This window comes from Pelodiscus sinensis, chromosome 2 (assembly GCF_049634645.1).
Source record: "Pelodiscus sinensis isolate JC-2024 chromosome 2, ASM4963464v1, whole genome shotgun sequence".
Classification (NCBI taxonomy): Eukaryota; Metazoa; Chordata; order Testudines; family Trionychidae; genus Pelodiscus; species Pelodiscus sinensis.
Genome location: NC_134712.1, coordinates 81,539,230 through 81,552,224, shown reverse-complemented (window position 1 = coordinate 81,552,224; position 12,995 = coordinate 81,539,230). Strand labels below are relative to the sequence as shown.

The 12,995-nt window shown below is 43.5% G+C and overlaps 1 protein-coding gene across 2 annotated transcripts in view; it reads left to right on the top strand.

Annotated features, from left to right (window-relative positions):
* Positions 1-994: 994 nt before the first annotated feature.
* Positions 995-12,995, top strand: part of MYOM1 (myomesin 1) — a 97,821-nt gene continuing 85,820 nt past the window's right edge. For both annotated transcript variants that reach the window (XM_075920929.1, XM_014581523.3), the window contains exons 1-2: positions 995-1,154; positions 7,029-7,647. In XM_075920929.1, coding sequence (XP_075777044.1) covers positions 7,091-7,647 — 557 coding nt within the window. In that variant the 5' untranslated portion in view covers positions 995-1,154; positions 7,029-7,090. The remainder of the gene's footprint in view (positions 1,155-7,028; positions 7,648-12,995) is intronic.

Below are 12,995 nucleotides of genomic sequence, written 5' to 3'. Positions count from 1 at the left end.
CTGTTTTGCACTGTTTGGATGATGCAAAATAATCGTAGTAGACTTAAGAATCAGGGCCTACATATAAATCTACATGCTCAAAATAAAATAATCTAATAGCTTGTATCTTAAATAAAATAGTGCTGGAGAAAATACTTGTTTGTGTTGTAAAGGGGCAATAGATGCCATATATTATACCCAGATATTTCCAAAGATTAATCTGTTGTTATATTCAGTCATCTCAGTTGTATATAATATCTGTGTCAAGTTTCTGTGATTTATATGAAGGAAGAAGAAAATCCCATTTGATTATTTCTAGGCTAAAGCTAAGGGAAGTTTTCCTTGATTATAGCTTAGTAGAGATAATACTCTATTAATTTAGAAAAAAAATGTTGGCTCTTAGAACTGTGGTGTTTATATCTAGTTGAATGCCTTGCATGAGGTTATGTCCTTAATTTAGAATCTTATCTTAAAGACTAATATAAAAAATGTGGCAGCCTGTCAACAGATCAGATAAATCATGCTTTCTATTTAACTAAACCTCTCTGCTTTGGACATTTGCTATTAATTACCTCACTGAATTCCCTTATATTTATTTAGTTGGCATCTGTTCTGTACATTGCTATATATGTTATGGTGATAACATCATGTAGTGTAGTTTGGACATAAAAAACCCCAGGAAGTCCCTATAAAATTCAGGCTACAGATGGCTTCTGCAAATATGGAGACTTCTCTTCTCTACTTTTAAATCATGCTACAGAACATTCTCTTCCTTGTTCTAAATCTGATTGTGTTTCAATGACAAAAATACATAGCAATAATTCTGAACTGATACACACATTTTGTACAGAATTTAATGAGGACACTTAAAAGAGAGAACTCTTAGCTTGAAGCTACTGTCACTATGTGTTTGCATAGAGATAGCTACCCTGTATCTGTCTCTGTCTCTCTTACTCTTTGCTGCTATATTTATCAGCCTTCCTGGCCATAAAAGGTCTGGACTGTGGCTCTGACATTCCACTGACTACAGGCATTATTTTTGTTCTGGACCTTAGAGTCCAGTTCTAAGCCCCAGCCCAGACACCTCTTTGCTGAATTCATCTTTGCTGAATTTTTTTCTCTATCATTCATCCACTTCAGGACTTTTATATTTGTCAGTGTTCATTTGGCTACCGGTAAGTGTTTTGCTTAGACAGGAAGCCTATCTAACTTGTAAGCTCTCTTTATTTTGAAGCTGTACACTAAGGATTGATAGTAGTCCCCTTTAGTCTTCTGAGTTCAGCAATTAGTTGAGGGAATTGTGGTAACAGGTTGAAGAAATCTGAATGTGTAGCTGCAGAGACAAAGCCAATCGGTACAGGGATTCAGTTATTATCAGCTTAGCCATATGAACAGATAGCTATAGGACTTTTCAATGAGGCATGAGTTATTGAAGGTACTGACTTCTATTATTGACTTCTGTTTTATAAATTCCTCTTGGATGGGAGAATGTGTAAATTTCTTCTAAATATTTTCTAATTGTATAGGGTTTATGATGAATTTTGAAGCAGATGAAATGATAGTGACTAAGCTCAGAGGAAAATCTCGTATTTTTTCTTCTGTCAACATTTTCATTTTTTCTTCTGTCAACATTTTCATTTTACTATTTCAGTATTTTTTTAATGATTTTGGGTAGATTAGTAATGCTTGTTACTAGCTCAATGGATAGGTTACATATAAAATCTTTCTATTGTGTATATTATATTGTACAAATGAATATGGGATGTTTATTCAATATCTATCTATCTAGGAATCCACAGTCATTTACAAACAGGGACCTAAAAGCTGGACCTTTGGGTACTATGACATGGACCATTGGCCACCCATGGCTAGGCCCAGTTCTGCAGTCACAAAAGCATATACAAATTCCAGGGGGAAATGCTACCTTCATACGTAGCTGGGCACCATCAGGATATACTGAGTAAGTTATAAAAATTAAAATACAGGACTCCATCCTACTCCATTGAAGTCAAAGACAACATACCCATTGTTTTCAATGGAGGCAGAATGTAGTTTAAAAAAATCCTTGCAAGGTTTCCAGATTTTCTTGTGCATTTTCAAAGGAACGCAGGAATCACCGTATCAGCTCAGACTAATTGTTCCTCATGTATAGTAATACTACTAGTGGTCAATACTGTCTCAGAGGACAGTGTAAAACCCTTCTAATGGACAATTATGCAGTAATGTGCCTAACATTGGTTTCTAGCTAATATCAGGTAATTAGCAGTTGGCTTATGATATGATGTTTGATATCTCATAAGTTTTATACTAGTTAGTATAATTGTCCATATTTTATCTGTATTAATGTATAATCTTTCTAAGAATCCTGTTGAACTTTTTGCTAATGAGGTTCACAGATTAATTTAGTATTGTAGAAAAAAGTGTTTCCTTTTAAAAAGCTTAAATAATGCTGACTTTACATTCAGTGACAGTTCTTTTGCTCTTATGTTATGAGACTACATAGGAATGCCTGACTTAACTTCTCTCTAAAATGCATTGTGTGCAGTATTTTATATTCTTCTATCATGCCTCCTCTTATTTTGTCTTGTTCTCTAAATTAAACAGTTCCAGTTTTGAATTTCTCCTCTTAAGGAGGTCTGTCTGATTTTTGATTTCCTGTGCTGGCCCTTTTCTGTTTGTTCCATCTCGTTTTTGAGATGGATTGACCAGATCTCAACATTGAAGTAATCATGATGAAAGCATACCTTGAGCAATAGGAACAATGCAACTACTAGTATCCAGAATGATTAAGCTTGCCAGTTCTGGAGAAAAAGTTGGCGAAGATGCAGGTAGATCAACTGTAGCACTCTCTACTACAGGAAATCAAAGTGGCTTCCTTCCTTTTAGTCTACAGAGCAAGACTCATCTCTTTGCATCTCTGTCTTCTGTGGACATGGATTCACTCTAGCTTGCAAGCCTTAAACCTGTTTTATGTGTGGGAATGTAGATGATGAAGGTGGAAAAGAAGAAAAGAATAAGACACATTCTCCAATGCTTAGTGTTATATGAATATGAAGACAGTTTACACAAATCAACAGCCTTGTTGAAGATTAAGGCTATGTCTACACAGCAGCATTATTTCAGAATAACTGATATTATTTCAAAATAACATAGTCCATATCTACAAACAAGCAATTATTTTGACATAATGTCAAAATAATGTTGAGCTGAAGAACTGCTTACTCCGACTCGTGCAACCCTCATTGTACGAGGAGTAAGGGATGTCGGGGGAAGAGTGCTCTATCTTGAAATAACTGATGTGTAGACAATGCTCAGGTTGCATAGCTTATTTTGAGTTTAGCCCTGCTGTGTAGACATGCCCTTCATGTATTCCTAATCTTTATTTTCTTTCTTATAAGAAGTTCTAACTTTAAATCAGAAGTTACTCTTTTACCCCATAACATGTTATTTAATTGCTTCTTATATGGGACTTCAAACATTTTTTGAAAGTTCAAATAAAATATACCTACTGGTTTTCCTTTGTACACTACCATAATTCATTGGGTCCTTCCTAGAATTCTAACAGATTAGAGAGGCATGATTTTCCTTTAAAGAAACTAGTTTGTCTCTATTCTATCACATTCATCTAGTGATTTAATAACACTGCTCTTCATTTTTAGTTATCTAATGTCCAGTTCATCTGGTACTAGTTAGATCTTTGGTTTATTATTTACAGGATCACACAAAGCAGCTTTTAAAAAAAACAAGTACAGTATTGGCTAACTTCTAGCCCCTTGATATAGCAACTAGTTTTTAAAATGATAGTTAAGAACTCTTGAATGAATATTCTACAGTGAGGTTATATAATTGCAATTTAAATGATCATTTTGGTTCTAACAATTCTTGATGTCTTAGAGATCCGTAATGGAAGATAAAATATAGCTGGAAAAGTATGATGAATGTAGGAAGGTTAAGAGGAACTGTGAAGAGCAAATTGCTAAAGGCATAATAATGAATTTAAAAAAACCTTAAGGTATATTAGAACTGGGGATCCTGCACAAGAGTCAGTTCACTAGATTTCTAGGAAGTAAAAAGAGCAGTCAAGAAAAAGAAAGACATTGGAGAGAAGCTAAGTGATTTGTTTTTATCCGTTTTCATCAAAGAGAGCAATAGGCAAGTGTCTCCCCAGTGCCACATTTTGAAGGTACAAATGAAAATGGGGACATTCTAGCCCCAGAGAAATCAATAGCAACACAGTTATTGACTTCAGTGGGGACAGATGTTTATGAAATATTTAGTGACAGTTTAGAACTTTTGAATGAATACTCTATGATGCTGCTGGCTTTGCCATTGAAATTGTCAGTTTTGTTATCAGTATAATATAGCTGTGAGACTTCGGCTGAGTTGTATCAGTGAGCATAGGAACATGAAACTCTGTTCTTTTTTCATGGTATGATTAATCCTGGGGAGTGCCTGGTTGACCCTGGGTCAGAGCAAGATTTCTGAATCCTATGAATGACATATGAGTTTCCTGAACCCTTAGGCTGCGTCTAGATTGGCATGATTTTCCGGAAATGCTTTTAACGGAAAAGTTTTCCGTTAAAAGCATTTTCGGAACAGAACGTCTAGATTGGCATGGATGCTTTTCCGCAAAAGCACTTTTTGTGGAAAAGCGTCCATGCCAATTTAGATGCGCTTTTCCGCAAAAAAGCCCTGATCGCCCTTTTCGCAATCGGGGCTTTTTTGTGGAAAACAACTCTGAGCTGTTTACACTGGCCCTTTTGCGCAAAAGCTTTGCGCAAAAGGGACTTTTGCCTGAATGGGAGCAGAATAGTATTTCCACAAGAAGCACGGATTTCTTACAGTAGGAAGTCAGTACTTTTGTTGAAATTCAAGCAGCCAGTGTAGACAGCTGGCAAGTTTTTCTGGAAAAGCGGCTGATTTTCCGGAAAAACTGGCCAGTCTAGACACAGCCCAAGGGTATGTCTACACAGCAAAGTTATTTTGAAATAACAGCCGTTATTCTTTACCAGCGTCTACACAGCCAAACCGCTATTTCGAAACTAAATTGAAATAGCGGAGGGCTTATTTCAAAATTGATAAACCTCACTCCATGAGGAATAATGCCAATTTCGAAATTGCTATTTCGAAATAAGCACTGTGCAGACACTTATTTTGAAATAGGGGGCCTCCAGCCCTTTCCAGGGTGCCCTGGTGGCCACTTGGGCACAATCAAGAAAACTCCTCTCCCTCCCCTCCTCTCTGGAGCCCTTAAAGGGGTAGAGTCTGGCCATAGTGCCTGTGCCAGCTCCAAGCCTGCCAGCCCAGAGCCAGCAGTCACTGCACCTGACCCAGTGGCCCCAGCATGAGCTGTGCCACAGTGCCAGTGCCAGCCAGCCCTCCACCACTCCCCAGGACCAGTCTGCCAGCTCTCAGGAGCCTGCCAGGGGACAGAAATGGCAGGTGCCTACCTTGTCCAGTGCAGAGATCAGGGACATAATTCAGGTTTGGGGGGATGCCTCCAACATCCATGATTTCTGCACTAAATGGAAGAACACAACTGTCTACAGGTGGATGGCTGCCAGCCTGGCCACCAAAGGCCACATGCGAACCTAGGAGCAGGCTATGCCAGGGCCAGAGGGGGCAGCTCCCAAACAGGGGCAGACCCAGACGCCTGCCCCTATTTCGATGCCATGGACCGCATCCTGGGGGTCATTGACCCTGGGGCAGAGCTTGCTGCCTCCTGCTGCTCCAGCCCCTGCTGCCTCCCCAGCTACCTCTCCTCCTCCCACTCCTTTTCCCCCTCCTGCTTCTTCCTCCCCACCCTCCCCACACCCCCAGAGACACTGAGGCCCTGCACCCACGGTGGTGGGAGACAGTTGGGCTGGCGAGACCCCCAACAGATAGCCCTGAGCTTCTCCTCCCCCTTCCTCCGCTTGCCTCCCCCTGCCAGCTCCTTCCTCCCAGGTTTCCCCCTCCCCTCTCCCACCTTCTTTTCCCAGTCTCACCTCAGTTTCATTCTCCCCCCACCCCAGTTTTGTTCAATAAAGAGGCTTTGTTGTAATGAACACGTGTCTTTTATTGTACAGCAGGAAGGGGGGGTATAAGGAGGGGTAAGTGGAAGGACATGAGGGGGGAATGAGGCACAAGCCCCCAGTGGAGCACACCAGGGAGACTGTTACTGCCTGCAGAATGTGCTGCCAGGCTTGCAGTAACACATCCAGGAGAAGCAACCAGAGCACACAGAGAAAAAAATGCTTTGTTGTTCCTCAGCAAGGTAGGCAAGCAAACAGGGAAACCTTAGAACCGGCTGTCCTGGGGGGTCCCTTTAAGCACAGATCTTAGATAGCCTCAGACAGCAGCCACACAAGGTAACTCCTGACCTGATGCCCTGGCAGAACCGGTTCTGGCCGGCCTTAAATGCGATTCAGCATCCTATCAGTGTGGACACGCTATTTTGAAATAGCAAAATGCATTTTGTGTCTAGACACATTATTTCAAAATAACTATTTCAAAATAAGATATTTCGAAATAACTCTGTAGTGTAGACATACTCTAAGGCCGTGTCCAGACTCAGGGTTTTTTTCGGGAAAAGTAGCCTTTTCCCGAAAAAACTTCCCCTGTGTCCAGACTCAAGCCGTGTTCTTTCGAAATTATTTCGAAAGAACGCGGCTTTTCTTTCGATGGCGGTAAACCTCGTTTCACGAGGAAGAACGCCTTCTTTTGAAAGTTCCTCTTTCGAAAGAAGGCGTTCTACAATGTAAAGAGGCCGTCTTCGAAAGAGAGCATCCAGACTCACTGGGTGCTCTCTTTCGAAAAAGCGGATTTCCTCTATCGAAAGATCCACCTGCAGTCTAGACGCGATCTTTCGAAAGAGGCTCTTTCGAAAGATGCTTTCGAAAGAGCCTCTTTCGAAAGAAGCCTGCAGTCTAGACATAGCCTAAGAGAATTGTATTAAGATAGTCCTAAGTGTTGGTCTGACATAAGGAAAAGCTTTAGGTTTTATATTATTGTTAATTCAGAGGTTTCCCTCAATTAAGTTTTCATCTGTTTAATCTATTCTATTTCAGACAGTGGACATCGTAGCATTTCCAGTCAGAAAAGTGCAGTGGAAGCTGAGTTAGGAGACACCATGATGGCTTTACCTTTTTACCAGAAACATCACAAACACTATGACCGTGCGTATCGTCACAAAGAGCTGCAATCCACTCTCAGCCAGTACCAAAACGAGGAGAAACGTAAATCTGCTGTCTACAGTCATGGGTCTACAGCCTACGCTCGTGGATCTGCTGCCTACCGCCATGGGTCAGCAGCAGCCTACAGTCATGAGTCTGCAGCAGCATATAGACATGCATCAGCAGCCTCTAGGCATGAGTCTGCAATCTATAGTCATGGATCCGCAGCCTATGATCACGAGTCTGCAGCTCACAGTAGAAGGTCTGCTGCCTACAGTATTGGATCAGAATCCCTCAGTCAAATGTCTGACGCCTATGATCATGAATCTGCAGCTCACAGTAAGAGGTCTGCTGCCTACAGTCTTGGATCTGAATCATTAAGTAGGATGTCTGCAGGCTATAAACTTGGATCAGAATCCCTCAGTAAAAAGTCTGCTGCCTATAGTCTTGGATCTGGATCTCTGAATAAGAGCGCTGCGGACTACAGTCTTGGATCTGAAGCCTACAGTCATGGGTAGGACAAAACACAGCTACTTTTTGGGAACAATGATAGAGGAAATTGTTTGCCTCAACTGCCCTCTTAGATCAGTGTCCACCCTCCTATTGACTTTAACAGGAGCAGTCACTGTAATCAGTAGTTAATATATTTTCCATAGTTACAGCTTTCAGTTAGTTTTGGGGCGGTGGATGAAATTTAGTCTGCTTGTTGAAAGTATTGTGGTGGTGGACCCACTGCAAGAACATATATAACTTAGATAGTTCTTGTGAGGTGTAATGGCTTTGTTAGTTCATACTAGTGTTCAACTTTCAGGCCAGCCAATGAGGGTGTGCTGTGGTTTGGGTGGCACTGAGGGCTGGTTGTCCCACTCGTTCATGGAGCATGGATCTGGCTCCTCCTCACCTTGCCCAGGTGCCTGGCGAAGCTGTTGGCCCCCCTGTCAACTTGCCACCCTGTAGAGTAGTTGAGAAGCTTGGTATTTTCAAAGCAGAAATGTGAAGTTTTGTCAGGTGCTAGAAGAACATGTCCTAATTGACATTTACATAATATAATAAAACATGGTCTAAACAACTACATTAGTGGAATATGCTAGATTTCCTGGCCTCAGGAACCTTGTATATAACCTCAGTGATAATGAAAGCAGCTAGAGTAGTATTAAAGCAAGATTAGTACTTCAGTTAGCAATAGAGAAAAGGATCAAGTCATAGCAGAAAACATCTACTCTCAGTTAGACCAGTGCAAACTCATTAAAGTCACCAGTGTACTTACACCAGGGATGAATTCTACACTGAGGTCTATAGTGCCATACCAGAGGTAATGAATTTGGCCTAATGCATTGAACAGTTTTCTTACAAAGACACAACCTTATTATATTTCCAGTTATTCTGAATTTTTCATATGAGTACATAGATTTGATTTTTTTATTGTAAGTCATATATTTTATGATGACTTCCAGGCTTCTCTATTTTATACCAGTTGCCAACAGCTTTCAAAAGCCACTCTAACCCCTATGGATCAGCAAAGGGGAAGAGCAGCCCAACCACATCCCTTTTCCTCTGTGCACATATCACTGTGCTGGGGGTTAGGAGAGCATGGTATACAAAATCCTATACAACTAATCCAAATAAATTCAGGTATGCAAAATTGAGTTGAAAATCTCGCAAAAACAAATTTTCTTGGGAAATTAACTGTACTTCCTACTTCTAGCTGGGCTGTAAATAACAAGTGCATTTTGGACCCTTTTGCTTTCAACTCTGTGATCAGGGGAGGTGTGTTTAAATCAAACCAGAAAAAAAAATTATGCAGTCACTATTGAAACTTTATAAAGTACATATGGGCCTGAATCAAACCCCTATATTTGAACAGCACACATTTTTGTAGGTGCTTGAAATCCAAACTCAAATACGGTTCTAGATCAGATATTTTGAAATAGCCCCCATTCTTATAATGGGATGACACCTGCTTCTAAATTAAAAAAAAACAACGCTAGATTTTAATTGTGTACCTTAAGCCCATCTTGAGTAAAAAACATGCAGTTTGAATTGTGAGCTAAATTAATGGAGGATAGGCCTATCAGTGACTATTAATCAAGATGGACAGGACACAGAGCCGTCCCGTCCATAGGACAGACGTCCCGTCCATAGGCAGCCGTCCCGTCCATAGGCAGCCAGCCCAAGCCTTGGACTTTGCAGGGGACCCCAGGGCAGCTGCCTCATTCTCATGGATGAAGCCCAGGGATTACCTGGGGGACTGGCATGGCAGGGCAGCAGGGGTCGGTCCCCCCGCCACTGACTGCAGCAGTGGGAGCCTGAGCTATACAGCAGCCTGCTCCACTTCACTGCACCATTTTCTCCCGGTCTACTGCACTCCTTTTCACCACAGCAACGGGAAGCAGAGCACCTAGGTCCCTGCCCCAGGACCAGATTCTCACCCCTTCTGTGGCTTCTTTACACTGCCTCAGTGGCACAAAGCAGACATATTTGAATTGGAAAAGGTACAGAGAAGGGCAATGAAAAGGATTAGGGCTCTGAATCAGGTCCCATGTGAGGAGAGATTAAGGAGTTCTGCTTAGAGAAGAGATGACTAAAGTGGGGATACCATAGAGATCTGTGAAATCATGAATGGTGCAGAGAAACTGAGTCAGGGAAGTGTTATTTATCCCTTCTGGCTTCAATCCTCAGCTCTGCATGACTTACAGCTCTGGTTGACACTCCAGTTCTGGCATTTGGCTTTCACCTCTCCAGTACTGAACCCTAACTCTGCCTCTGGGTGACCTGGTTCTGGTAATTGGCTTCTGTCATTTCTGTACTGACTTTTGGCCTGTTTTATGGACTCTGCCAATCCTGGATCCAATTCTAACTAGTAGGCTGAACTCTTGCTTAATCACTAGGCCTGACCATCCATGATCCTGTCTACTGTAGTTTGAGCCATCCTAATACAAAGGCTATGGGCCCACATTACTGTTAAGGGCCCCCCAGAGATCAGTTTTTCCCTAGCGGGGCAGCACAAGGCCACCCTACAAGCCCAGGAGAGTGCTCTAGCAACCCTGGCTTTTGCCCCCAGCAGCCAAAGGTCCCACTCCCAGACAAGTTGAGAGGTGATTTTAGTCAGCTCTGAAGTTTCCTAAATCAATTCATTTTCCTCTTCTTATTACACCCCCAATTGTTTTCCACTGAGCAGGCCTGATAAGGGCTCATCATTAGTCTACTTACTGGGGAAATCTTGGCTTGGGCTTCCTGCTCTGGAACAATATAGCCCTCTCTTGGGCCAGCTGGAGCAGTTCATTCAGGCCACATTACTTCTCCTTGATAACCGCTTCTGCAGCTGAAGCTGAGACAAGCACTCTAATAAGAGACTCAAATTCCACCTTCTTTCTGTGGACACTGTGTAGAATGAGACTGGGCAACATCACCCAATTCAGATTGTGCTGAATGATGATGTAAAGGATGTACTGATGTGGGTTGAACTGCCATACTGTCTCATATCTGATCAACTGATGTAGCAGAATTGACAGCTGCCTTGCTGAGCAGTGTCATAAACATAGGCCAGCCCCTTGAGCTCTGACAATACGCAGGCCTTCCACTCATGTATGTTGGTCCAGAACTCATGTATGTTGACTCGGCCCACACAGGATACCAACTAGGAAGTCTCTGAAGCTTAGAATTCGCTCCCCAGCTAGGGGAAGTACGTATCCAATGCCTTCTGGGTGTGGTGCTCTGTCCTCTTGTGGCACCTTGTTCAGTTAGGGTATGTTTACACTACAAAGTGAATTTGAAATAACAGCAGTTATTTCAAATTAACTTTAATAGCATCTACACACCAAACCACTATTTCGAAGTAAATTCGAAATAGTGGAGCACTTATTTCGAATTTGGTAAACCTCATTCTATGAGGAGTAACACCAAATTTGAAATAGCTATTTCGACTTAAGTGCTGTGTAAACACTTAATTCGAAATAGGGGGCCTCCAGCCTTCCCAAGGAGCGCTGGTGGCCACTCTGGGCACAACCAGGAAAACCTACTCTTTTCTCCTCCAGCCCTGGAGCCTTTAAAGGGGTAGACCCTGGCCACAGTGCCTGTGCCAGCTCCAAGCCTGCCAGCCCAGAGCCAGCAGTGGCCACTGGGGCTCCTGATCCAGTGGCCCCAAAACATGAGCCAGCAAGCCACTGGCAGCCAGCCCTCCACCGCTCACCAGGAGCAGTCTGCCAGCTACCAGGAGCCTGACAGGGGCTGGAGAAGGTGGGCGCCTTCCCGGTCCAGGGTGGAAATCATGTACCTTATTCAGGTTTGGGGGGATGCCCCCAACTTCCATGATCTCAGCCCTAGACGGAGGAACACGGCCGTCTATGGTAGGATAGCTACCAGCCTGGCCATAGTTTTCCTCGTTGTGCCCAGACTGGCCACCAAAGGCCACATGCCATCCTGGCCACCAAAGGCCACATGCAAACCCAGGAGCAGGTTTGCATGAAAGTCAGGTTGGTCTGGCGAGAGCCCCAACCCTGAGCTTCCCCTCCCCCTTCTTCTCTTTGCTTCCCCCTTCCAGCTCCCTCCTCCCAGGTTTCCCCCGCCCATCTCCCACCCTCTCTCTTCCCCTCTCCCACCTCCTTTTCCCAGTCTCCCCAGAGGCTCATCCCCTCTTCCCCCAGTTTTGTTCAATAAACCCAGTTTCTATTTTTGAACATACGTGTCTTTTATTTGACATCAGGTAGGGGATCTAGGGAGGGGTAAGCGGAAGGACATGAGAGAGGAATGGGGCACGAGCCCCCGGTGGGGAGGACCGGGGAGGCTCTGAGGGCTCCTCAGAGTGGACATTCTCCCTCAGGGCCTCCTGGATCCTGACAGCTCACCGATGGACGTCCCAGATGGCAGCCTGCAGCAAGTGCAGCCGGGCTGATGGCAACGTCCCCACAAGATGCACCAGCGTGCCCAGGGGCAGCTCTGGCTCCATGTGGCCGAGTGCTGTGGTGTCCCGAGTGTGGGCACTCAGAGCACTCCAAGACAGGACCGCTTTGCTGTCCTTCATCGAGGTAGACAAGCAAGCGGGGAACCCTGAGAACTGTCTGTTCAAAATGCTATTTTGAAATAGTTTTTGTGTATAGATGCATTATTTCGAATTAGCTTAATTCGAATTAACTATTTCGAATTAAGTTAATTCGAAATAGTGCTGTAGTGTAGACATACCCTTAGAGATTGATGAGTCAGTTACAGCCTGGCTAAGAGCCAACAGAGACTTGTGCATTAGCTCCAAGCTGTGACTTGTAATGGTGACAGGCCCTGGTTGTCGGTGAGTGGGAATGAATGTTGGACCTCTGAAGATATTCTTATGGTTTTATGCCTTGGAACTGGCAGAATGGCCACAACTTCAGATTGGCTGCTGGTTTAATAAGCCTGCTTATAATCTCTTTCTCCCTTCCCATCCCACAGCAGCCCAGTAGCTGCTTGATGCATACCTCACCGTCAGCTGTGCTTGCCTTTGTTCCAGTGCCTGCTCCAGCTTGCTTCCAATTCCTGCTCCCCTCTGACTTTGGACTAATAGCTTTGATCCTTGACTCTGCCTCTGACTTATGAGACTGGTTGACATTTTGGTTCTGGTATTTGGCCTCTGTCTCCAGTCCTATCCCTGGCTCCGCTTCTGGTTTATGACTCTTGGTTTACCCTTCACTACTGTCATTTGGCTTCTGTCCCTTCAATGCTGACCTTCAGTCTCTGTACTCTGCCTACGTTGGACCCAGCTGTAACTGGTTGGCTCAACTCTCATCTCCACCCCTACACCTGACCACACAACAGCACAATCAGTTAAACTTTTAACTCATCCAAATCTGTGTGGATTTTGAGGGGACAAAAAAGACATCTATCAGAAATCCA